The 22,848-nt window shown below is 45.8% G+C and overlaps 1 protein-coding gene across 2 annotated transcripts in view; it reads right to left on the bottom strand.

The window, feature by feature from the left end:
* Positions 1-1,383: 1,383 nt before the first annotated feature.
* Positions 1,384-22,848, bottom strand: part of AKAP1 (A-kinase anchoring protein 1) — a 27,312-nt gene continuing 5,847 nt past the window's right edge. For both annotated transcript variants that reach the window (XM_075168318.1, XM_075168317.1), the window contains exons 2-11: positions 13,652-15,938; positions 11,479-11,612; positions 9,948-10,074; positions 9,250-9,380; positions 7,124-7,301; positions 6,270-6,420; positions 5,553-5,620; positions 4,030-4,103; positions 3,167-3,232; positions 1,384-3,024 (exon numbers count right to left, since the gene is read on the bottom strand). In XM_075168318.1, the coding sequence (XP_075024419.1) occupies positions 2,965-3,024; positions 3,167-3,232; positions 4,030-4,103; positions 5,553-5,620; positions 6,270-6,420; positions 7,124-7,301; positions 9,250-9,380; positions 9,948-10,074; positions 11,479-11,612; positions 13,652-15,914 (3,252 nt within the window). In that variant the 5' untranslated portion in view covers positions 15,915-15,938 and the 3' untranslated portion in view covers positions 1,384-2,964. The remainder of the gene's footprint in view (positions 3,025-3,166; positions 3,233-4,029; positions 4,104-5,552; positions 5,621-6,269; positions 6,421-7,123; positions 7,302-9,249; positions 9,381-9,947; positions 10,075-11,478; positions 11,613-13,651; positions 15,939-22,848) is intronic.

The raw sequence follows: 22,848 nt of genomic DNA, 5'->3' as shown, positions 1-22,848 counted from the left end.
GCAGGGTTCTTCATTTTCTCTTGACCTTTCATCTCCAGCCTGTCCATCACACCAGACACTGGCAGGAGAGAGCTATAAGGTCACTGCCTGAAGGCTGAAATGCAAACCCTCACAAGAGGTTGGCTCCTGCCCAACAGAACTGGTTTAATTAGGGGAGACCTCACCTAGCAGAGAAGGTACCCAGTAAGGCGTTGTTGAACTGCTGAACCACTCAAGTTACAGAGCTGAAGGACAGACAACCTCCTTCACAGCTACACGGCAGCATTTTCCTCCCCTTAGCCAGAAACTCTGTCCAGGGAAAGAGACAACTGGCAGGCGATGTGAAACAGCAAATTCTGCCTGCAACAGCGGCAGAGAGCTGCTGTGCACGCACAGCTCAGCACGCCACGCGCTGCGCTCAGGATATCAGTAACGTGTCAACCGCCCACAGCGCAAGAAACCAGCTACCAAATTTCTACCTGGGAGATCGTGCCCGATGGTGAAAGCCATCCCTCAGCAGATACTGGAGGCTAGCAAGGACTGAGAAACCCTGGGAAGTGAAACCCTCCTTCCTGCGGTGAGAAGCAAGAAGGAAGGATATTGTCAAACTTTGCTAACTTCCAACCCCACTACTCCCCCACCAAAAATCCTGATGTTTTATTCTTCACCTCACTTGCCTGAGCAGCACTGAGTTGTAGTCCAGAGCATCTACAGGTTGTGTGTATATTCTGCAATGAACCCAATGGATTGGTTTTAATCCCTGAGATCAGGAAGACTGATATCCAGAACCCTCAACAACTGTGTGTGCACGTGTACACATCTACAGACCACAAAGGCAGTTGTTCTGTGCAGCCCTAGCTTAGTCAGTCCAGCCCACGCCTTCGCTTCTTCTCCATGCAGAGAGTATGAATGCATCCTACTGCAAGAATAGTCTTTCCCCATTGCAAGGTGCTCCGATACCAGGGGGTAAGGACAAACTGTTCACTGGGACGCCAATTCACATCATTGCACTGCTTGGCTTGAACAAGAAACCTGTCAGCATTTTAAAGAGGGGATTTCATAGCCTGATTTCATAGAAACAGACTCCCAAGTTTCACTTTTCAACACACAAGTGTGACAAAAGGGACATCCTGACTCCAGAGTAAATTAATTCCACGAATATATAACAGCTTCAACAGCCTTGAGTACCAGTGCTCAGACTAAGGCTTTCTAATAAGTAATTCATCATAAAAATAAACCCAGTTTTCAGCTGGAAGCAGAAGGAGCCCCAGGAGATTTGAAGCTTGACCTTTCTGCATCTGTTGAAAAGCATCAGGATCTTATCTCACCTGCTTATCCCATCGCGCCCCCTTCCCAACCCTACGTCGCAAGACGTCAGGAAATGAAGGCTCTTCATCATCACAGTTTAAGACAGCTTAAAATTCGAACTTTAATTGAAATGGAAAGAAACATTCCAAGAGGATATACGTTTTATAGATTTAACTGAGTTACCAAATTTTTCATTGGATGTTATTGCAAACGTGAACATTAAATTATAAGGCCAAATAGGAGAGAACTCAAAAAAAAAAAAAAGGATATAACCATAACCATACCATATCAGAAGAGATTGGACCAAATGCTTTTGTAGGCAACTCTCCAAATGTGCGATGCACTGACATGTTAGCTCATAGGATGTAAGGACATCCTTGAATCCTGAAAAAACTTCTGAGAACTGACTACATCAACATTTTCCTGGGAAGTATCTTCTCTGCCAGCAATAAATCCCAGCTCAATACATATCTAAAATGATATACATTAGAGGGCATGTGTTTAAGAGTATTAAATCAGCTTAAATTACTCGAACAAAATTTTAAATATGTAATAGAAATCTAAAAAGGAGCAAAAAAAAAAAAATTGAGAGAGAACACCACTGCAATATTAATGCCAAGTTGTTACTTTTTTTTTTTAAACAGATCTGTACAGCAACATAGCAAAGAATGCAGCGATTGCAATTCAAACCAGACAGCAACCTAAGAGAATACTAATCCTGTATACAGCAGAGCTGAAACACTCCCAACGTTCAGATGCTCCAAATATGTTGACTACCCTAATGCATTCCAAACCAGTTCTACCTACATAGGAAGTTTTGGTGTGAAAAAGTTTTTGTAAAGTTCCCTTTGTTTCCAGTGTTTTTCTTGTACAAAATATTACAATTTTTTTATATATATTTACAGACTTGCACAGCTAGAAAAATATAAACTACAATTGGGCTTGGCAATCAGGTCTTTTCTTTAAATACATGACATTTCAGAGCAAAAATTGTAGTGGTAAGATACCCTGCACTTCAAACATCCGCACAGAGCAGCTTTCTTCCTTAAGCATATCAAGCCTAAAAACCATGACTGCAGTGAGAGACATGTGCCACAGTAAGTGCAACAAATGCAATTCATCTACCTTCTGGCATAAGGAAGACAAGATGAATGTTGTTTGTGCAGGTTAGTGGCACAATATAGAAAAATCCATAACTAAACATTAAATTCCTTAATAACATTCATTAATTTCATAGGCAGAGCCGTTAAAAAAGGACAACCAATGTAACTTTTAGGAAAAGCAGACACTAAGTTCATGGGGCATTATACATCTTGAACAAAAATGCAACCACAGTTAACATTTCAGGGGTATTTGCTAGCTTCAGGCAAGCCCCAAGGTTTTAAGGTTTTTTCCATTCAACTTTTGAGCAGAGGCCAGGGAGGATTTTTTGCTTTAAAGCTACAGTATCTGTCATTATGGCTTTTAACACCCCGCCTTTCACTGAGATGAGGTATGTATTTCTAGTGAAATGGTAACAGTTGAGCAAAACGAGTTTCAATGGACCACAAAACTCCACACGCAGGTGTAAACGGGTTTTCTTAGGAGAGGTTGCCAAACCAAATTGTAACAGTGCAAAAGAAGATTTCTTCTTTGTTTTTCTCTACAGAAAGAGTTGTTGAGGCATCTAGGACATTGCTAGTAGTCAAGCCACTGAGCAAATCCTCTTTCCACCAGAGTTCTGTTTACTGACACCACCTAAAGGGAGGTGAAAAAAGAAAGTAGAAAGGTGAACAAGCCACTAGAAAGAAATATCAACACATTCCTAATTAACAATAAAAAGTCTGCATAATCATAAACTCTAACAGCGCTGAAAAAATAGGTATGTCAACATACGCACCTCATCTCCCATCAAGTTCCACAGATGTATCAGTGGCAGACCTGTTGCACTGTCATAATTTGTGACCTAGAAAGACAGAAAAACATTAGCGTGCAGCAATTCTGGTCTGAGCCAGATGGAGGATGCAAGGCTGGCATCATTCACGGCATATCAGATACTCAATACTTAAACTTATGTGTAGGCTAGAGGAAACGTAGCTACTGCCACCAGGCAGCTGGGACACCCTGCTGGCAAGTTCGCTCTTGTCACTCAAACCCATGCCCTTGCTCGAATTAGTGATGCATTTGAGCACTGCATTAAACCAAAGGAAGCTATGAGATTGAGCATCACAAACGCTTCCCACTCGTCCCAATTAACTTAGGCGGATAGCTACAGCCACTATTAGAAGCACTTCAAAAGAGGTAAGCGCCTCTCCATTGAGATCAGGTATGCATGCAGAAGCCTTTGGGACACTGCCAGAAGCCTTACTTCTCTCTCCGGCCAGCCAGAGCCCAGATCCCTATGTCAGTGTTGCAAAGAGAGTTGAGACTGGCAAAGCAGTGCAGACCCAGGTGAATACTTGATCCGCTGGACAACAGGCCACTTTGTGCTCTGTAAACTCATTCAGGTGCCCTTCCTCCCCGCCCGCACCAGTAACAAGAGGGAACGCTCAACCCTTCCCAGCCACACAGTCCTGAGCGGTGCAGATGCTACACAAGGAAGTTCTCAGCGCCAAGATTTCTCAACAAGAGCCCTGCCCCGCAGCCAGGCTTACAGGCTCTGGCTTTGTTTTTCATTTTAACACACAGAGTGTGCTGGGGGCAGAGAGGATAACAGCAGCAGGCAAATCAGCAACAAGACTTTTCCAGACTGCTCTCGTGTACCTGTGCCACCAGGACTGCGCCTCTGGTCATCTCACTAACAGCAGCGTCAGCTTCTGATGAAAAGTGATCCTCGTCTTTGGAAAGAAAAGAGCAGGAGAAAACAAATGAGATATTCACAGGCCAGAAGGGACTATTAAGCTAATCTTGTCTGACCTCCTACATAAGTTAGGCCAGAGAATCCTCACCTACTGTTGCTGTAGGCACTTGCTGAAACCAGTCTATTAAGCTGGAGATCTCACAAGTATTATGCCTGCTGTGTTGCTGAAGGGAAGGACGAAGTGCTTTCTAAAGCCACTAGCTAAGTTAATGTGAACATAAGTGGCTGATGAATTAGGAGGCTTTAAAGACGGAAAAGTATACTTCTGCAGTACCTTTGAGCTGCCATTAGTATTTTGATCCTTAATAAACTAAGCTCAGGGGCCTCAGGACTTTACTGACCCTGCACAGAGTGCATACTGTAAACGGGAACTTAAAAGCATTTGTACCGCAGGCTGGCTGGCACCTGAACAGTGCCAAATGCACTCTTTGCAAGCACTGGCAGCTCAAGTCTCTCAGCCTGCACAGCTTACGTGGGTACTGTTGCTAACTCCACACTTGTAATGCAGCAGGAAACCCTTGTGTCTCAGGCAATAGTTAAACCTACACTGTAGACTGGACATAAGTGTTTTCATTTTGGAGGAAAGTTGCTTATTTCCCACCAAATTGCTGCAAAATAGTTTGTCCTTTGTGCTCCCCACCCTGAGACTATCTCCAGCAGCAAATGAACTCCTTACAACCCCACAAATACCGAAGGAGGTAGATTACCTCAGGAAACATGCAAAACACTGACTTCTGCTAGAAGCAGCTTAAACTTGGCCATCCATCTACAGTCTTGGCAGGGCCTGTCCCTCCTGGAGTCCTGCCAGCCACAAACCCCAGTGGTGAAACCTGGCCTGACCCCTAGCTCCTACAGCCACCCCTGCACCCAGAAGGGCAGCTTTTTAGACACCAATACAGCATGCATCTCTAACACCACCAGAAAAGAAAAAAAGAAAAAAAAAAAGCAAAACAGAAAGTCACTGTCTAGGCAGTGACTGATATTCTTCCAGTGCTTGGAGGGTCGTCTTTTGAACACAGAACTATACACATCAGTCATTTGAGTAGGAAAATGTCAGATATTTGTCTAGCAGATTAAAAAGTAAGTTTACATTTACAGCTACTTTATTACAGAAGAAAGCAGAGCAGTTACAGCTACTTCACCTATACCCTGCCAGTTCTGCCAACTTGCTGTTTAGGAAAGTAATTCATTCTCTCTTCCATGCAGGAAAAAGCCTGGACATTTATCATCTTTCCCCTGGAGTCTGACAGGTTATGCTATGCTAGCACATTTAGAAGAATAAAATACAATTTTTCCAATCCTTGCCCTAGTCACATCAGAGGCTGCGCTTGCAATAGGAGGGAGAAAGTTTAGACAGAATCATCACTTGTACACAGTTGGCATCCATTTAAACCTGCTCCTGGAGCACCACTGAGAGCTCCATTACCTGGAAGTGGCACCACGTTGTCTAGTAAAACTTCTGCTCCTTGGAAAGGTAGTGATAAAAAATCAGACCTTAAAGAAAAGAGAATCAATCAGAATAAGAACGTGGCTTTAAGTCACTCTTGTATTCTTTAAGGTGACATTGATTAATCAATTGCTCTAACAGGAATTCAGTTTAAAATTGATGACAGTCAAAAAAAAAAATCACACTATTCTCCCAGCAATCTAAGCAGCAGCAATAAATTGTCTGATTAGCATGCCAAGCCGGATTGGGGTCCAAGCAAAAAACACCTCCATAATGGAAGCTGTACTGCTTTTTTCCCACCTCTGGGGCACAATCAAGTATTTAATGGGCTTGGGTAAGAAAATCCTCATCCAATACGGCTCTCCCAGCCAATGGGGCTGGGACATAGAAAATCTGAATCTTATTCCTAGCTCATCAATGAACTACACTTTGGGGCCTCCTGAAGGCATCCTTTTGCTCAGCTTCCAAGCTGAAGTGGCAGAAGTTGCGATTTCCTCTCCCCTCCCCTTCAAAAAGGCCTTGCAAGAGCTTGCTGTGCTCCCAAGGAATCCACACCCACTACTGAGACAAACTTTTCTATCATTTCCTGCTTCAGCTGTGGAAAAAAACTATAAGCAATTCAAACGATATGGATGACTAATGAAGATTCAACCCAGATATGGCCTCGGATATGGCCATGGAAAAGGAGCTAGAGACCTGATTTGTCTGAGTGTGTCAATCTTCACTTTTTCATATCCTCCATAGTCCACGTATCTGAGCTCCACTTCATTGGTCTCTTCGAAGTAGCTAATAACTTGAGCCCGTAACCATGCCCCATCCAGGCCTGGAGCCGCACAGATAATACCAACTGCAAAACATAAAAGAGTACAGAGAAGAAAGGCTCAGTATAAGTGGCTTTCCAGAAATCAGCACTTCAGGCATTAGTAGCGCTGCACAGTTATCTACTGAGAATCAACAGCATTTCTTATGCTGCTTCCATCTTCTTTCAAGACCACCCAGACCCCCATCAGACGAGGCCTGCAGCTGGGACACAAGAGAGGTGGGTTTTACTCTCAGGTCTCTGTCTGCCACTACTATGCTGTTCTACCCAGGTATCCAGTTCCCTCCCAGCCTTTGGTCACTAACAGTGAGGTCTGTCTCCAAAACCAAAAGTAAGTCCTAATAACCCCTTCCATGTGACGCACCCTCCACTTCATACCATGTGCAGACAGTGACACTATGAAGATCTGGGAGAAGTTCCACACTTTGTCAGCAAAAACACACCAGATGCCAAGTTGATTAGAAATAACCTGAGATGGACTTTATCTCATTCTGAATTTCAACATGTAACTAAGTGGCTAGGGAGGTACTCCAGGGATGAGTGGGGTAAGGAAGAGTAGAGCAACATCTGTACTCTGGCAGCAGCTTAAAAAAAGATGAAATGACAAGTGAACTATCACATTCTCATCCACTGGGAAACTTCCCAAGTCTAATTCAGGGGCATCAGGCTTTTGCACGAGCCTAGAAGAAGTTTCTGAACTGAACAATTTGTGAGCAAACAAGTTACTTGCCTTCTACTGGAGTTGGCAGGGTTGGAATTTCAGGTTGAGAATAGCAGGCATACATCTGCTGGTCCAGGCTACGCAGGACGTGGAAAGTGGGGTGTGTATGCTGCTGTAGAAACATGTGCCCTGCATCGACTTGGTGTGCCACGACCACCTCTACAGTGACTCCATCTGGGAGGAAGAGCTGTCATGTGGAGGAAAAATTCTCATTAGCATTCACTGCTTCATTCACAGTAACTCCATGTTCCACCAGCAACTCCTGAGGCTTACAGCCATGGCTGGAAAAGCCCTGGCACTCTGGTATTTCACTTCCAAAGGCTGCTTTGGATCAGGAGCAGAAAGCTACTCACTGTTACTCCGTGCTGTCCTAAGGGAAATCAGACTTGGGTGGGGCCCATCTTGTACACAAAAAGACTATCGGCACAGAGCAGCTGTAAGACTCATTTACCCACGAGATCAGTGAGCAGAGTCAGAAATCATGCAGGTCAAGTCATGCTGCACTACCAACACAGTGCAACTTGCAAGGATTCCCTGCCCACGGGGTTTTTAAACATCGAGGTAAGCTTCACAGGGTTGTCCAAGATTTGTCACAGAGGTCTCATTTTCAAAGTAATTTGCCCTGGCTGCTAGAGAGACATTGTGTTGGGCAGCTTCCGAGCACTACTGTGCTCGGAATACATCTAAAATGCCTTTAATTTCCCAGCATAAATTCACTTCTCCAGAACAAAGCCTGTCTTCACATCCATGGAGACAGTTATGTGCACAGTTACTTTATAGATTCTAGATGCCCAATATAAGCAAAGAAATGTTTTTAAGTATCCATATAGCAAAAGAGGCATGAAAACTCTTCTGCGAAACACTGACATGAAAGCCTCCTTTAAGTGTGATTAAATACCATAAGGAAGTAAAATATTTCCAGAAGACCAGCTTCAGGATTTAGGGACAATACCAGTAATGGCAACAGATCATGCGGCATTTTGCCCTCACAGCAAGTGGTCCCTAAGCAGAGGGGACAGACAATCAACTCAGCTCCAGACTGAAGTGTTATTTCCTTAGGCAAACATCTGGTCTGTAGGTAAAAGCCAACCAGGCCAGATGTGCAACTCCATGAGATTAACTGGAGTCTGGTGAAACGTTCGACTGGAAATCCGAGGGCAATTAAGAGAGACTTCAGGGCCTTGGGACGACTGGTTAAGGGATCAGGGGCACAAGTAGTGTTCTCCTCTACCCTTCCAGTTGCAGGGAATTATGAGGAAAGAAACAGGAAAGAGCCAGCAGATCAGTACCTGGCTCCGAGCCTGGTGTGACTGGCAAAATTTGGGGTTTTTTGATCATGAGTCGGTCTACCCAACACCAGGCCTGCTAGCGACAGGTGGGGTACACCTGTCTCAAAGCGGGAAAGGATCTTTGCACAGGAGTTAGCAGGGGCCCTTGAAAGAGCTTGAAACTAGATTTGAAGGGGGAAAAGGGATAAAACCAGGCTCGCTAGAGATAAGCCTCGGGGTGGCACGCCACTGTTTGAGAGACGGTCTGCTGGCAAGGTCCTTCGGTCTGCCATCTCAGTGAAGGCAGCGGATGGAGATCCATGCAGCAGCAAAGACGCAAGGGTTATTGATGTGTTCGAAACCACGGAAGCACCTGAGAACGGTCATGTAGGAATTAGGGCTTCTTGGCCCAAAAAGGTGATATTGGGAAAAATTTCGTCACCGAAAAATTTCTTCTTCACTGTTACCAAGCATTGGAACAGGCTGCCCAGGGAGGTGGCTGAGTCACCATGCCTGGAGGCATTTACAAGACCTGTAGATGTGGTGCTTAGGGACATGGTTTAGCAGTGGACTTGGCAGTGTTAGGTTTACAGTTGGATTCGATGACCTTAAAGGCCTTTTCCAACCTAAATGATTCTATGATTCTACATTTCTCAGCTCAGGCAGAATGGAAACAGTAGTGGAAGAACAGGTAGATAAATCTGATCTGTAACAGTTACACAAGATGGACAACAGATAGCCCCACAAAACCAAACTGCTTCTGAGGGCATCTGTGAACCAGCCACATGGATATAGCATACTACGATGGCAGTGACCAACAACAGCCTTCCACCCTGACATCAGCGTAGCCAGCAAGCTGGGACTTACCCAGGCAGTCATAAGGAGGGAATGAAGCGTCAATGGTGTTGGTGGAGGTAGAGCATAGATGTTGGTGAGACAGAGCTCTTTAAACTTCTGGCCGATCAGGCTCAGTACTTTTTCTACTTGATGCGGGGAGCCTGGAAGACAAAAATCCAGCAGAAAATCTGTAGCACAGATATGCTGAGGACACCCCACCACGTGAAGCAATATATCTACCAGAAGCCTTCTGCGCTACATTAACAACTTAAGTTTTAATAGATTGGCCATGTAACCTGATATCAGACCAACACGAGCAACTCAGAGTGCCAGGCCCCACTTTCAACAGCTTTAGCCTCCAGTATGAACCCAATTCACCGGCAGGTATTTTTCAGCCACAATTAACCTAACATCCTTCACAGTCAAGACTGCATTTGCTGATACACATCCCGTAGCTCCTCCTTCAAGCCTGAAGTGATCCTGCAAAAGGTGTTGGTTAAACTACAGCAGCCAAAGATGTTAAAATGCATTCTCACCTCTAGAACAGAGGGTTCACATACCAAGGCACAGGCGACTTGGCATATACCTCTACTGTAACAGCACTGAGCAGAAAAGTTTTGTAAAGCACTGGACTTACGAAGCCTCTAAATCTGTTTAAATTCCTTACCCACCTAATTAAGGCCCCCAAGCTACATATTAGACCATGAATGAAGAGGCATTCCACTTACCTTCGATGTGACAGACTTGGGAGTCACGGAAGTAAGGTAGTGTTGAGACATAAATTTTGGCACCAGACGCTTGCCTCAAGAAGCTCATAAATCTTCCTTGTTTGCCAATCAAGCGGCCAACTAATTCCTTCAGGAAGAGAAACGTAGATTAAACAACACTGTTCTCTGTTGCTTATTTCACCCACATTCCCAGTTCCTGTAGCATGGGGCCAGGCAGGATAAATACAAGGCAATGCTGGACCAGTGCAGAGTTCAGCTGGTCTGTGGTAAGTCAAGGGAGATACAGATCAGTAAGCACAGCTCATTTTGATAGATCCATCCTCATATCTTGTAGAACGACACAGACAATGGGACAAAACCAGGCCTGGTAAAGGCTATTGTCTTCCTACAGTCAAGTAAAGTCACATCCTCTCCCAATCTCCCACCACTTTTTTTTTTTTTAAAGCATGCTACATGCATTTTTCATTTAGATATGAAATACTAAGTTTCAGCAATTTTTAAACAAACTAATTAGATTAGAAAGGGAGCGGATAAATTCACAGAAGAGTAAACCAGGCTATCATGCCTGTTAGACTACAGAGTCCCTGGACAGCTGTGCAGGGTGATGAAGAGATGTCTGTGCAAGCCCTGTCACTTCTACTCTTCCACTGGCATCTGCCACCGCTTACTGTCAGAGACCAGATACCAGAGCAGAAGTGTTGGGCCTGAGTCACTATGGATAATCCTATACGATGCAAAGTTAGCTACTTTAAGAAAAGTGACAGCCTGTCTTCACTAACCACTAAAACATATTTTTCTGCTGTAGAACTGCTTCCTTAGTCTGTGTTTTACTGATCCATTAAAACGCCTGTTACATGTCTTCACTGGGCTCGTGGCATCCAAGCAGTCAAGGCAGCATGCTTATCTGCTGGGAGCTGCTGTCTCCTTATGGCTGTCAGTATTCGGGTCTGCTGAGAAGCAGAACTGCGAAAGCAATGCTATGCAGGACAGCCACAGGTGATTTTGCATGTACAAAGGAGGGAAGAAGGTATGAATATAGTCCTAGAAAACACTATCTCTCTCTCAACCCAAACGAAAGCTCACTATAAAGACAGAGACACAGCAGCTCCACAGAATAGCTCAGATGAGCATTCAGCTTGTGAGGAAGGGTTTGGACAGGCAGTTGAAACTAACCCTCCTACCTAGTGGAAAGAAAAAGAAAATCATCACCTGTCCTTAATACCTGTGTAACCTCAAAGCCTGCTGAATGCTTTCAAAGCATCAGACTAACAGATCGGGGTAGAAGATAATGGGGAATAATGAGTCCAACAACCAGCGTTACCCTGGGTGTAGCCCTGACATGCCTCTTGTTGGCAGTTGTGTACTGGCTCTTCACTCCTGTTAAGTCCTAATGGGAGCCCAAATGCTCAAGTTCTCGTTGATTTGTTGTTAATCTCCCTGGGATGGCACTGAGCCAGTACCAGGCTGGAAGAACCAGAAGATGGCTATGTAGGGCAGGGCAGGATGCGCGAGCAGGCCAGCGGCTGGTTACCTTTGGGACCTCTATTTCCCAGATAATGTAGTCGGACTTGCTGGATTCTCCTCCCAGCTTAGAGTTCTGGCGAGTCACTGTCTTCCTCATGGCACAGCCACTGTCCACAAAATCCATGCTATTTACATGCGAACCTACAAGACATGCACACGTGTCAGCGTTCAGACAACCCACACGATCCAGCTACCAGACACAAGGCCATGAAAATACATCATTTCATAGAGAGGTTGCATTGAGCTCTTCCTATGCATTCACTTGGGATGTTCCTGTACCAGGTTCTCCAGTATTTCAGAAAGGGTAAAGTCCCGTCACACACAGCCTACTGAAAGTTTCCTTTCATTCCTGGAGAAAAACCTGGACGCCTCTGGGAATGCAACAGAAGGAGGCCTGAGTTCAGCAGGAGTTCTTCAAACATGGTGACACCTTACACAGCAGCAGAGACAAGGCACTATAAGTCAAAGTTACTAGCTGAATGAGAGCTATGCTAACATCAACACTGAGCTGCTGCAGTAAGGCATTTTGCATTTTCCCCATGGCTCAAACAGGGCTCTTCACAGGGAGTTCAGCCTGCAGGGAGGGACATGCAACCTATTCATCTGCTCTTTGCACTGACATTACCTTCCTGCCTCAACAGGGGTGGCACAGTGACCTGAGTGCCAGGTGTGCCCGCTACTAGCTGTGGTAGGGGATTGCCTCTTGCCCAGATTTGTCATATGCTTGAAGAAACAAGGTGCCAGAGCTGAGCTACGTTTTGTTCCCAAACCATCAGCTGGTATCAGGAACAATTCTACTTGGGAAGGGCACAAACTCAAACAGCTTCCTCCTAGTCAGATCCCAGATACAGTCAGTGTAATGCAAAGTTGATCCTTCCTCCAGATTAACAAGCAGAAGCATGAAGATCCTCACTTGCTTGCAAGTATTCATACCATCCAGTGCACAATCAAAGCGAAAAATAAACACAACAGCTGCTTCACATTTGCCACATCTTAACTAGTAACCCAGCACAGATGCCTAGAAAGTCAAAGGCAAACAGTGCAGCTGTTTGCCATAGACTTCCTAGACAAGGGTGAGGATTTAAGTCTCACAGCCTGGGTGTGAAGGTCAGCTGTAGGACCACCTATCCAACATAGCCACATCATCAGCTTTACCTGCTGTATCCCCTCTCCCTACCCTTCAGCTGTCTCAGTGCAGAGCTTTCAGCCCTTGTCATCACCAGGCTCCACAACATACTCTTGTACCTTCTTGTCACACCAGAATTCACAACAAGGCAAAACCATTTTCTTCCTATGGTTACTCTCACCAGTGAAAATGTTTTGTGGGTTTAATCCTTAATTGTTGGCAAACTGAATCCCCATGTCTTGCAAGAAGCAGCGTTCCAACTACTTTGTACCAATTACAAGAGACATCCTGTCATTAAGGGCTGTTGGCACCACAGGGTCCTATAAAGGATTTTAACATCCATCCCCAAGGTCACACGGGTTAACATTTGCTCAGACAGCTTTGTATTCTGCCAGGCACACACCATCCACGATCTAGAAGGCAAAAGCAACACAGAGACAGATGGAGGAACTCCTTGAACATTGCTCCCTGTTGGGATTTCTTGGCGTGCACCTACTCTTCCAAGCAAAAAGGCTTCAGGGTAATTGGTCTGCAACCAACTGATTTTATCACAATTCATCAGAGCACTTCCCTGGTTCATCCAGCAACACCTCAGAAACCTGCCTTACAGCTTCCTTTCAGCAGCAGCCCATAAAGACAGGCAAGAACCCAGTGCTTACTAGAGGCTGGCTGAACCGAAGCAGAAACCATTTCTATTAACAGGTCTCAAACCAGCAAGGTGTTCAACAGCCTGGCCTGCATCCAGGCTCGGTGCATTTCACTGGGCTACTTAAGCACATGCTTAGCTTTAGACAATAAGCTTTGTGCTGAAAGGGGACCAGCCTGTTCACCCCTTTGCAGTATACCCTGAAGATCACCCAGCTAACACTGGATCCTACAGAGATGGGAATTCTGAGAGCAAATGCATACCCACCTACACGAGGGCTAAATATTCATCTACCGGGGAAGTTAAACATAAAGAAGATTTATCTGAACATGTTCTGAAGCAGAAGGGTTACAGCACATAAAATGCCTGTTTACCACATTTTTGTAGGAGGATTTTCAAATCCCTTACCTTCTGAGTGATCTCCATGCATCTCTGCTGCCCGCTCATGATGCAAGTCCGGACCAGCCTCACTCAGTATCCCATTACTGTATGGCACTTGGCTGTCTTCAGGTAGCTTCAGAGTAGGAGGTTTTCCACTTGGTGAGCTCTGCTCAGCAGACGTGTCTTGGGTTGCAGATACGCTCAGTGAGTCTGAATGCTGGCCTGATGCGACAGACAGCACTGTGTTCTGCAATGAGTCCTCCACACTTGTCCCACGTTCAGATGTGTATGTGCCGCACCCAGAGTCCTCCAAAACCAAAGGTGACTTTTCCGGTGACACCCCATGGTTTTCCACAGGAGTCCGATCAACTCCTTGGGACTCATTGCCCACATAGTTCTTCATCTGACAGTCTTTTGTGTCTTCATGAACAGGGTCGGATGAACAGCCGTGTGTTAAAGAGCTGGAATCTGTCACATTCTGATCCTGCTCCTTAGTCTGCGGGGATGTCAGTACCGCAGCATCACCTTTCACAGCCATGTTCTCATCGGCTACTGTAGCTTCCTCCGCAACCATCTGATCAGGGGAAACAACGCTTGCCGTCTCCACAGGTCTCTCAACTTGGCTGGCTGCAGCCTGGCAGATCCGAGAGGACACATCACTTGCAGCACCAGGCAGCACTGGCGCCCTGCACACACGGTTCTTCACCCGACAGTCTTTTGTGTCTCCATGAACAGGGTCGGATGAACAGCCGTGTGTTAAAGAGCTGGAATCTGTCACGTTCTGATCCTGCTCCTTAGTCTGCAGGGATGTCCGTACCACAGCATCACCCTTCGCAGCCATGTTCTCATCGGCTACTGTAGCTTCCTCCGCAACCATCTGATCAGGGGAAACAACGCTTGCCGTCTCCACAGGTCTCTCAACTTGGCTGGCTGCAGCCTGGCAGATCCGAGGGGACACATCACTTGCAGCACCAGGCAGCACTGGCGCCCTGCACACACGGTTCTTCACCCGACAGTCTTTTGTGTCTCCATGAACAGGGTCGGATGAACAGCCGTGTGTTAAAGAGCTGGAATCTGTCACGTTCTGATCCTGCTCCTTAGTCTGCAGGGATGTCAGTACCACAGCATCACCCTTCGCAGCCATGTTCTCATCGGCTACTGTAGCTTTCTCCGCAACCATCTGATCAGGGGAAACAACGCTTGCCGTCTCCACAGGTCTCTCAACTTGGCTGGCTGCAGCTTGGCAGATCCGAGGGGACACATCACTTGCAGCACCAGACAGCACTTGCTCTGTTGCTGCCAAAATGACCTTGGAAATTATGTGTACTGCTACTTGCTCAATTTTTTCAACTTCTTCCTTGTCCAAACTCACTCCCCCAATCTTCTCTCTTTCCAATTCATCTCCTTTTGGCTGTGTGTCCTCCTCCTGACACACAGGTACAGTACTGGCAATTGACTCAGACATCTCTTCTTCCCTGGACTGCTCCAAACAGGCAGACTCCAAACTATCTGGTAACATGCTCACTGCAGAATCCTTGTGACTTGATACGACTTCATCTCTATTATTGAGAAAGGCTTCTGGGGTATTGGCTTCCTTCTCCAATCCCAAGCAAAGGGCTGTCACAGAGCTGGTATCCGAAAGCACAGTTTCTGGCATCTGGCTTTCCTTAGGGGGCTTAAATGAAGAATCATCTGACTGCTCCACACTGCTGACCTCCGTGATTCCCAAAGACTTTTGCGTCAGTGTCACTGATGCTGATGGCCACTGATCTTGGTTTGCACTAGAGCTTGAATCCTGTATAAGGCTCACTGCAGCACTGCTGTGACACTCTGTGGTCTTTGAGATCAGAGGGAGAGAGACACAAGCAGGGACACCGCTTTCATCTTGAGATTCTATTGTCTCTAGTTTTTCACTGTCGTCCTCAAGGGTGCTGGGCTGAATTGTCGTTACTGACAGGTCTGGAAGGTCCTGTGAGAGATCTAGCCTCTCGTGAGTCTGACACAGAAGAGAGGGCGTCGTCGACCCTGCTGACAGCAGGGAGGTCGAGGTTTCATTCTCTGGGCATTCCTCTATCGACGAGAGACGTGGTCTTCGAGGAACACATGTTTCTGTCTTGGGTGATGAATCATTCTCTGGCACTTCTTCCTGCTGCTCTTCTTCAACAGCTATTGCTTGTTTCTCATGATGGCTTGCATGCTTTTTTCTATAGGAATAGATCCACCAGCAGCCAAGAAGTGCCAGCGCTCCAGGTATGGCATATGAAATGACATTGCGGAAGCGTAAAGCCATTTTACAGGCCCTCAGCAATTATATCTAGAAGAAGAAACAGAAACCATGTTAAAATAGTCACAGGGAAGGTAACAGGAAGGCTAAAGGTTCATAAATGCCTTGAGGTATTTTGATTAGCATGAACAGGCTTGTTTTCCAGATGCTCTTTAAACTTCACATCTCTTCTCCACCAGCAGACCACAGAACAAGACCCTTACCTAAGGCTAGGGATATCTGGACATTTCTCACCATTATACTCATCAATTTGACCTTACCTCACCTTTACACTTAAAACAATTTCACCTTCTTTCTCCTGTCTCACCTTTGCAGGTCAGTACTACACACAAGGACAGCATCCAGCACTGCAAGTCTCTCCACCATCAGGCTGGGTTCGCAACACAGTTGTACCACAAGCATTTCAAGACACAGACTTGATACGCTGCAGGTCTCCCCAGTTCTCTGCTTGAAAGGCAGCATCGCATTCCCGAGAGTTTTACAGGTTGACAACACACACTTCTTTAAAACATAACTCACTGAAGGTGAAGGGCTTTGCTAACGTTCTCATCCACAGCATTGCAAGAGGCTGGTGTGCAGGCACACGGCCGAAGTCTGCAGTAAGTAGGAGCTAAACAGCAACACGCAGCTACTCCATTTACTTTTATGCGCACAGTGTAGGAATTCCCAAATAAAGAGCAAATACAGCCTGATTCTGCTGGTTTTGGCTGGGACAGAGTTAATTTTCTTCACAGTAGCTAGTCTGGGGCTATGTTTTGGATTTGTGCTGGAAACAGTGTTGATAACACAGGGATGTTTCGTCACTGCTGAGCAGGGCTTACACAGAGTCAAGGTCTTTTCTGCTCCTCACCCCACCCCACCAGTGAGGAGGCTGGGGGGGCACAAGGAGTTGGGAGGGGACACAGCTGGGACAGCTGACCCCAACTGACCAAAGGGACATCCCATACCATATGGCGTCACGCTCAGCATATAGAGCTGGGGGAAGGAGAAGGAAGGGGAGTCGTTGGGAGTGATGCTGTTAGTCTTCCCAAGTAACCGTTATGCATGATGGAGATGGCTGAACACCTGCCTGCCAATGGGAAGCAGTGAATAAATTCCTTGTTTGGCTTTGCTTGTGTGTGTGGCTTTTGCTTTCCCTATTAAACTGTCTTTATCTCAACCCACGAGCTTTCTCACTTTTACCCTTCCGATTCTCTCCCCCATCCCACTGCGGGGGAGTGAGCGAGCAGGAGCAGCTCTGTGGCGCTTAGTTGCCAGCTGGGGTTAAACCACAACACTGATGAAGCAAGTGTCTCCCAATAAACAGAAGTCCCTCTAAAAGATTTTGCAGTAGTGAAGATGGGAAATATACTATAACACCCTTATAATAGCGGTATTTGTCTAGCAAATGCAGCCTGGATAGAGACACTACAACTTAGGAACTGCCAGCTGCAAACTTTGTTCGACATCTGAATTTACTATGTTGACAGCTGTTGCTCCTCTGACTTTGAAGAGTTGAAAGCTTTTCCTTTTACTCTAGAAAGCGTGTGAACCCTTCCCCACCCGGACACCGCTGAGACTCATGTCCCAGTCATGCTCCTCCATTTACAAGCCTCACCTGGGTTATACGAGGCAGGGCTGACACGCCTCTCCTTTTCCTTAAGGAAAGTCTACAGCTGGAACACAAAGCTAAGCGGTTACCCAGGGCCCCAAAACAGCCTTGCTGCAAAGCACTTGCAGTTTATATTTTCACTGAGCAGGAACTAAAGCAAAACACCACATGTCTGACAATGCTTACACACGACAGACTTTTCTCCAAACAGGCCTCAAGACTTTTGCTAATGAACAACAGAAATAAAGATTGTTTTCAGGAGATAGCAAAGTCCTAGAAATGGGAACCACCCACTGGAAAAGAGTATTATCTAGTTCCTCCTCAGAAGCATAATATTTCTTAGACAAGAGAAGACAATCAAGTCAGTCTGTCAACTATGCTTAGTCTGTCTCAACCGGAAAAAACCTTTTGTTATCAGAGCAAGCATTCTGACCACGGCTTCCAAACACAACTCTCCTTCGGGGCCCCGATTTTCATGAGGAGCTGATTACATTCTAGCTGGGGGACAAAAACATGCCTCCCTCAGGCTCAAACCGAGCATCCAAGCCTCAGATAATTTAATATTCACTCCAGATTTCTCACCTCCTCCAGCCACACCCTCCCATCCCACAGGAGCAAACACACAACTTAATCCAAGCTAGCTCGGACGCCAGCCTTGCTTCCGTACTGTTTACCACAGAGTCCTAACGACTGAGGCACGTAAATAAATGAATGGCAAAAATAGGGACTAGAAAATATCTTGCTCAATCCCAAATCAAAGGTTAGCTGCAGATATTATTTAAGAAATCCATAACATCTCCAGTATATTTACGTTGTTCTAGACAGGAAACTTGAGTCTTTGCTCACTGGACATTCATATCTGACATCTTCTAAATCAAAGTTACTTCCAGCTGGCTTTATACAGTCAGGTAGCAGGGCTCACTGCTGAGGATGAACTTTCGGTTAACGGCAACACCTGAGATTTGGAATTAAAAAACCAAAAAACCTACGCAATAATTTGGATGTTTGGTTTTTGAAACTTAGTAAACAGAAAGGGTGAAGTCTGTACATTCCTAAGACAAAAGGTTCACATTTATGCTTTACAGCACAATGGCACATTGTGAGCCACTGCGAGTGCTCATCTGCTGTCCGCTTAAGTTGTTATAATTAACGCAGAACCACCCTACAAGCTGTCTCACAGGCGTACCACAAACTCAAATTAAAGTAGCTCACACAAGTCCATTCCCAGCAAGCTTTCCTGATTAAACAGACAGCCCTATTATTATCCGATTCCCTATTAAGTTGCACCAACCGTACAAACAATAGTCCGACACAATTCTGCAGCGCAGGAAGACAGTGGCAGGATGCCCCACAGAGGGACAGGCCTGTCCCGAAGCCTGGCAGACAGAACAGTTCTAAGAGTCATTTTAAACATTAATATCATTCAAGATGAAAATCTTCACTCTTCTGTGATATTTAGATCAATGGGGACTGGTGGATTAGCTGACTGCTCCTTGCGAAGCTCATTAATTTCCTGGTTTTAATTTGACTAGTTTTAGCAAGAGCTGCACTACACTGTCAGTGATTGTGTTAAATGGGAATTCCACATCCTTCCATCAACTAGAAAGGGATAAAAGGCAGTGGCTCTGCACAAGATGCCAGCAGACATCCTAAAGCACAGGGTTGGCTACGGTACAGTTAACGCCAACAAACATCTCCTTACATAAACATGATAGGAAGACTTTGGTGGCCCGATTTTGATATGCCGGTCACAATGTCGCTCTTTATGTGATGCCTAGAAGATGGCTGATTTTAACCCGCTCAACCAAACGGTTGTAAGATGCAGCACACACTTCTCCCATTTCCTCCACAGGATTGCTCCTAAAGCCCACATGCATTTCCCAACACGTTTAAGAGCGACAAAACCCTCTCTCCATTACCAATTTGACGGCCAGTTCAGGACTGCAGGGGCAATGGGATCATTTAAACACACGAGGGGAAGAAAGCCTGGGATTTTCCTGCCCGCAGCAGAACAGAAAATGGCAACTTGTCAAATCACATGGCCTTGAACACTGCCAAACTGGAGGGAGCCTGGCCCGACAGTCCTTGCGCTCTCCAGGCAGGAGGAGCCAGCTGGAGGGGCGCAGCCGCTCCAGAGGCCATGGGCCGGAGACGATCAGCTTGAAAAAGCCAGAACCAGTGCGAAGCGCTGGATGCCCCAGTGCCACTTCCCAACATGCAGGGCCCCATGCAGTCCCGCACCAAAAATAGAGCTGAGCTAGCGCAGAGCTCGCACACTGTACGCGCTCGCCCCGCGCCACCAGCCACTTCCACCTCCTTCTGGCATGTCAGGAATCCGGTCTAAATGTCACACCTTATATCAAGGCATGGCCGGAGAGCTGCAGCTAGGACATGAGACTTTTCCAACTTGCTAAATAATCCCCACAGTAGGTCAGGATGGGATTAAGACACCAAGGGGAGAGTAGGGGTCAGTCAGCTCTCCAAATCTGTATCCTGACTTGATTTGTGGAAAACTGGTAAAGATCAGGGAGATGAGGACAAGAATGAATGCACACACACTCCCCTACCTTAAAAAAAAAAGCCAAGGACAGTCAACTTATTCTACTTGTTCGCATTAGGGTCCCAGAGCAGTTTTAAGCCACCTTGTTTCTCTAGCCAGGACAAACAATCCTTCAGTATACACATCCTTATAAGGTTAGAAATGTTTGCAGCACGAGGTTCACAGAGAAGGCAGATAATTCATCCTCAAGGTCTGAGAGGAGAGCTCAGTAAGCACTTGCTCCAGATTTTCAGGGCTTTCTAGGCACAAGAAGGTCTGTTCTGGGGGCAAGCTGCTTCAAGTCTCTACAAGAAGAGAGACAAGGACAACTCCCAAGTGACTGAGCCCCCATGCCCTGCCTCTATGCTTCCCAGCACTTGAGAGGTTACGCTTCCAGACACCAAAAGCAGTGGAAGTCAAGGCTGGAATTAAAAGACCGTCCTGAAGGATCACAGAGCAAACAAGCAGGCAGCTAAATTAGAAATGTAGCTTCAACAGCAAGGCCAGGATGCCTCCCTACAAACCCTATAGTTAGCAATACAGCACTCGGGAAATAAATACTATCTGGGTGAAAGAGAACTGGACGAGGCTGGCACAGTTAAAACTAAATGGGACCACGTGGGCTCTTAAAATTTTCCATGCTAAAAATAACCAGCAGCACATGCTCTGCCTTATAGGAGGCATAAGAACAGGAGTTGACAAAAACCTAAAGAACTGGAGGCCCTACCATTAAGATTAAAGTAAGAGAAATTACTGCACAGAAACAGACATAGAAAGACTTACTTGACCTACCTTTGGTGTAAGGCATATTTCCACTGAAAGTTGAATTGGCGTGTGGGATTGCAGTATCTAAACTGCAGCTTCTTTGTTTTTCATATAAAGATAAAGGAGGCAGAGAGTCCACAACAGAGGGACCACCTGCTTCTAGGTCCGGCTGGAGAGCGTCTCCGCTCTCCAGTTTGAACCACGCTCCAAAGAGGTTTTATACCCACACAGGTTAGCGTCACAGAAGCTGACCTCACAGGACGGATCTGTGAGGTCACAGTGGCCTGCCGTGTCACTGGGCTGCAAGCCACTACATCGCACACTCCTGATCGCCAGGGTGTCAATCCACCACAAGGCGTTGCAGCCTTTCCCACACTCTTCTCCCAGGCCAGCCTGGTGTACCACCATCAAAACCAACACCACCCGGAGGTGAGAGCTCAGAAGACAGGACTCAGTAGCTATAAACATCCAAAGACAGGTAGGAGCCAGGCAAGCAAGACCTCAAACTGGATGGCACTTACTTTAAACACAAGTGAACAGGTAAGTTTCTCTATACTTAAATAATTAAAGGTTCTGCAGCAATTTCTGCTTCAAACACCAGTACTGAAAGACAAGAACAGCAAGAGATACACCTTAAGCAATACCGCCTTTCCACAGCCCAGTTAACATGGGCTACAGAGCTCATGAAACAGTCTCCCCTGTGAATGAAAACTACTGAGGAAGCCAGTCCACAACCTTAAAATATTTAAGAACCAACAGTCCTATTTGCAGAGGGATAAATTACGACATAAGCAAAAGGCTGAAAAAGCTGGTTGTTGTAGAGCTAAACTAGAGCTCTGGAACAAGAAACACCACCAACACCAGGCTGTCTTTTATCTCTAAGATAAAAACTGCTTTCAGTGTAACCAGCTTCACTGATGTTCCTACAACAGCTCACTCCCCTCCTTGCCGCTGAAGCTGCTACACTGATGGCCCAGGCTTTATTAATATTTCATTTTACAGTTGCTGCTTCTGTGTATTTTCTCCTACTCGGGAGCCAAATAGTGGCCCAGCACAGCTCCACAGCTCCAGCAGTATCACTTCTAGGCCAAAGCAGGACTTGGAACAGTTTCTATTTACACACTCGAAAGCAGAGGTTTACAATAAAAGTATCAGCCTAGCCAAACTGTAAGGGGTTTTGTTGTTGTTGTGTTTTGGTTTTTTTGTTGTTGGTGGGGTTTTTTTGTTTTGGGTTTTTGGTGGTTGTTTTTTTGTTGTGGAGGGTTTTTTTGTTGTTTGGTTTTTTTTTTTTTTACAGATGTGTTGGAAATCACCAAGAAGCTCATATATATGCAAGGATCGACCACCAGCAACCCTCACCACCTGCACTGCCTAATGGATTAATGCAAGGCCCTGAGCTGATCACTCCTGCTATGCAATAAGCCACAGGTTACACTTTGTAATTAACATTAACCCTATCAGACCATCAAGCTCCTTACTGCACTTTATATCTTATTACCTTCCTGCTCCAATCGTTTCATTATTTATACTTTCTTCAACCAAGCTAATGTCTCCCTGTGAATCCTCTATTACAGAGGAAGGCAAGATCAATTTTTCACTGCTTTGCCAAAAAGGTATCTCAGATACAGAAGCAAACTTCAGAAGCCACTTCTGCACCACTTTACCAATACCACCTTTATCTTTCTTGGCTATTCCTCAAAATTCGGTTGTTTGTTTTTTTTTTTTTGGCCAGTTTTGGAGTCCACTCCAGAAACAGAGCCAGACCAAACATTCTGCCTCTTCAAGCTAGTCAAAAGAGTTTAGCACATAAGCCAGAGGCCACACGATCTTTCTATGATCACCCGGCTTTAAACTGCAGAGAAAGTCCTCCGATTCAGACTAACCCACCCTGTGCACAGGTATCCCTGACGGGGAAATGAACAGCACTTTTACAGCCAAGAGGCTAAGACATGAGTTGTTGGGATTCTTTCTGAACAACTACCTCCTCAACACACCTACCAGTCCAGATTCAACTCTTTCAAAAGCATTTTTCATAGAAGACTAAA

The sequence above is a fragment of the Calonectris borealis genome, chromosome 19 (genome assembly GCF_964195595.1).
Source record: "Calonectris borealis chromosome 19, bCalBor7.hap1.2, whole genome shotgun sequence".
NCBI lineage: Eukaryota > Metazoa > Chordata > Aves > Procellariiformes > Procellariidae > Calonectris > Calonectris borealis.
The sequence above is the reverse complement of the archived record's forward strand: the minus strand, read 5'-3'. Positions and strand labels throughout refer to the sequence as shown.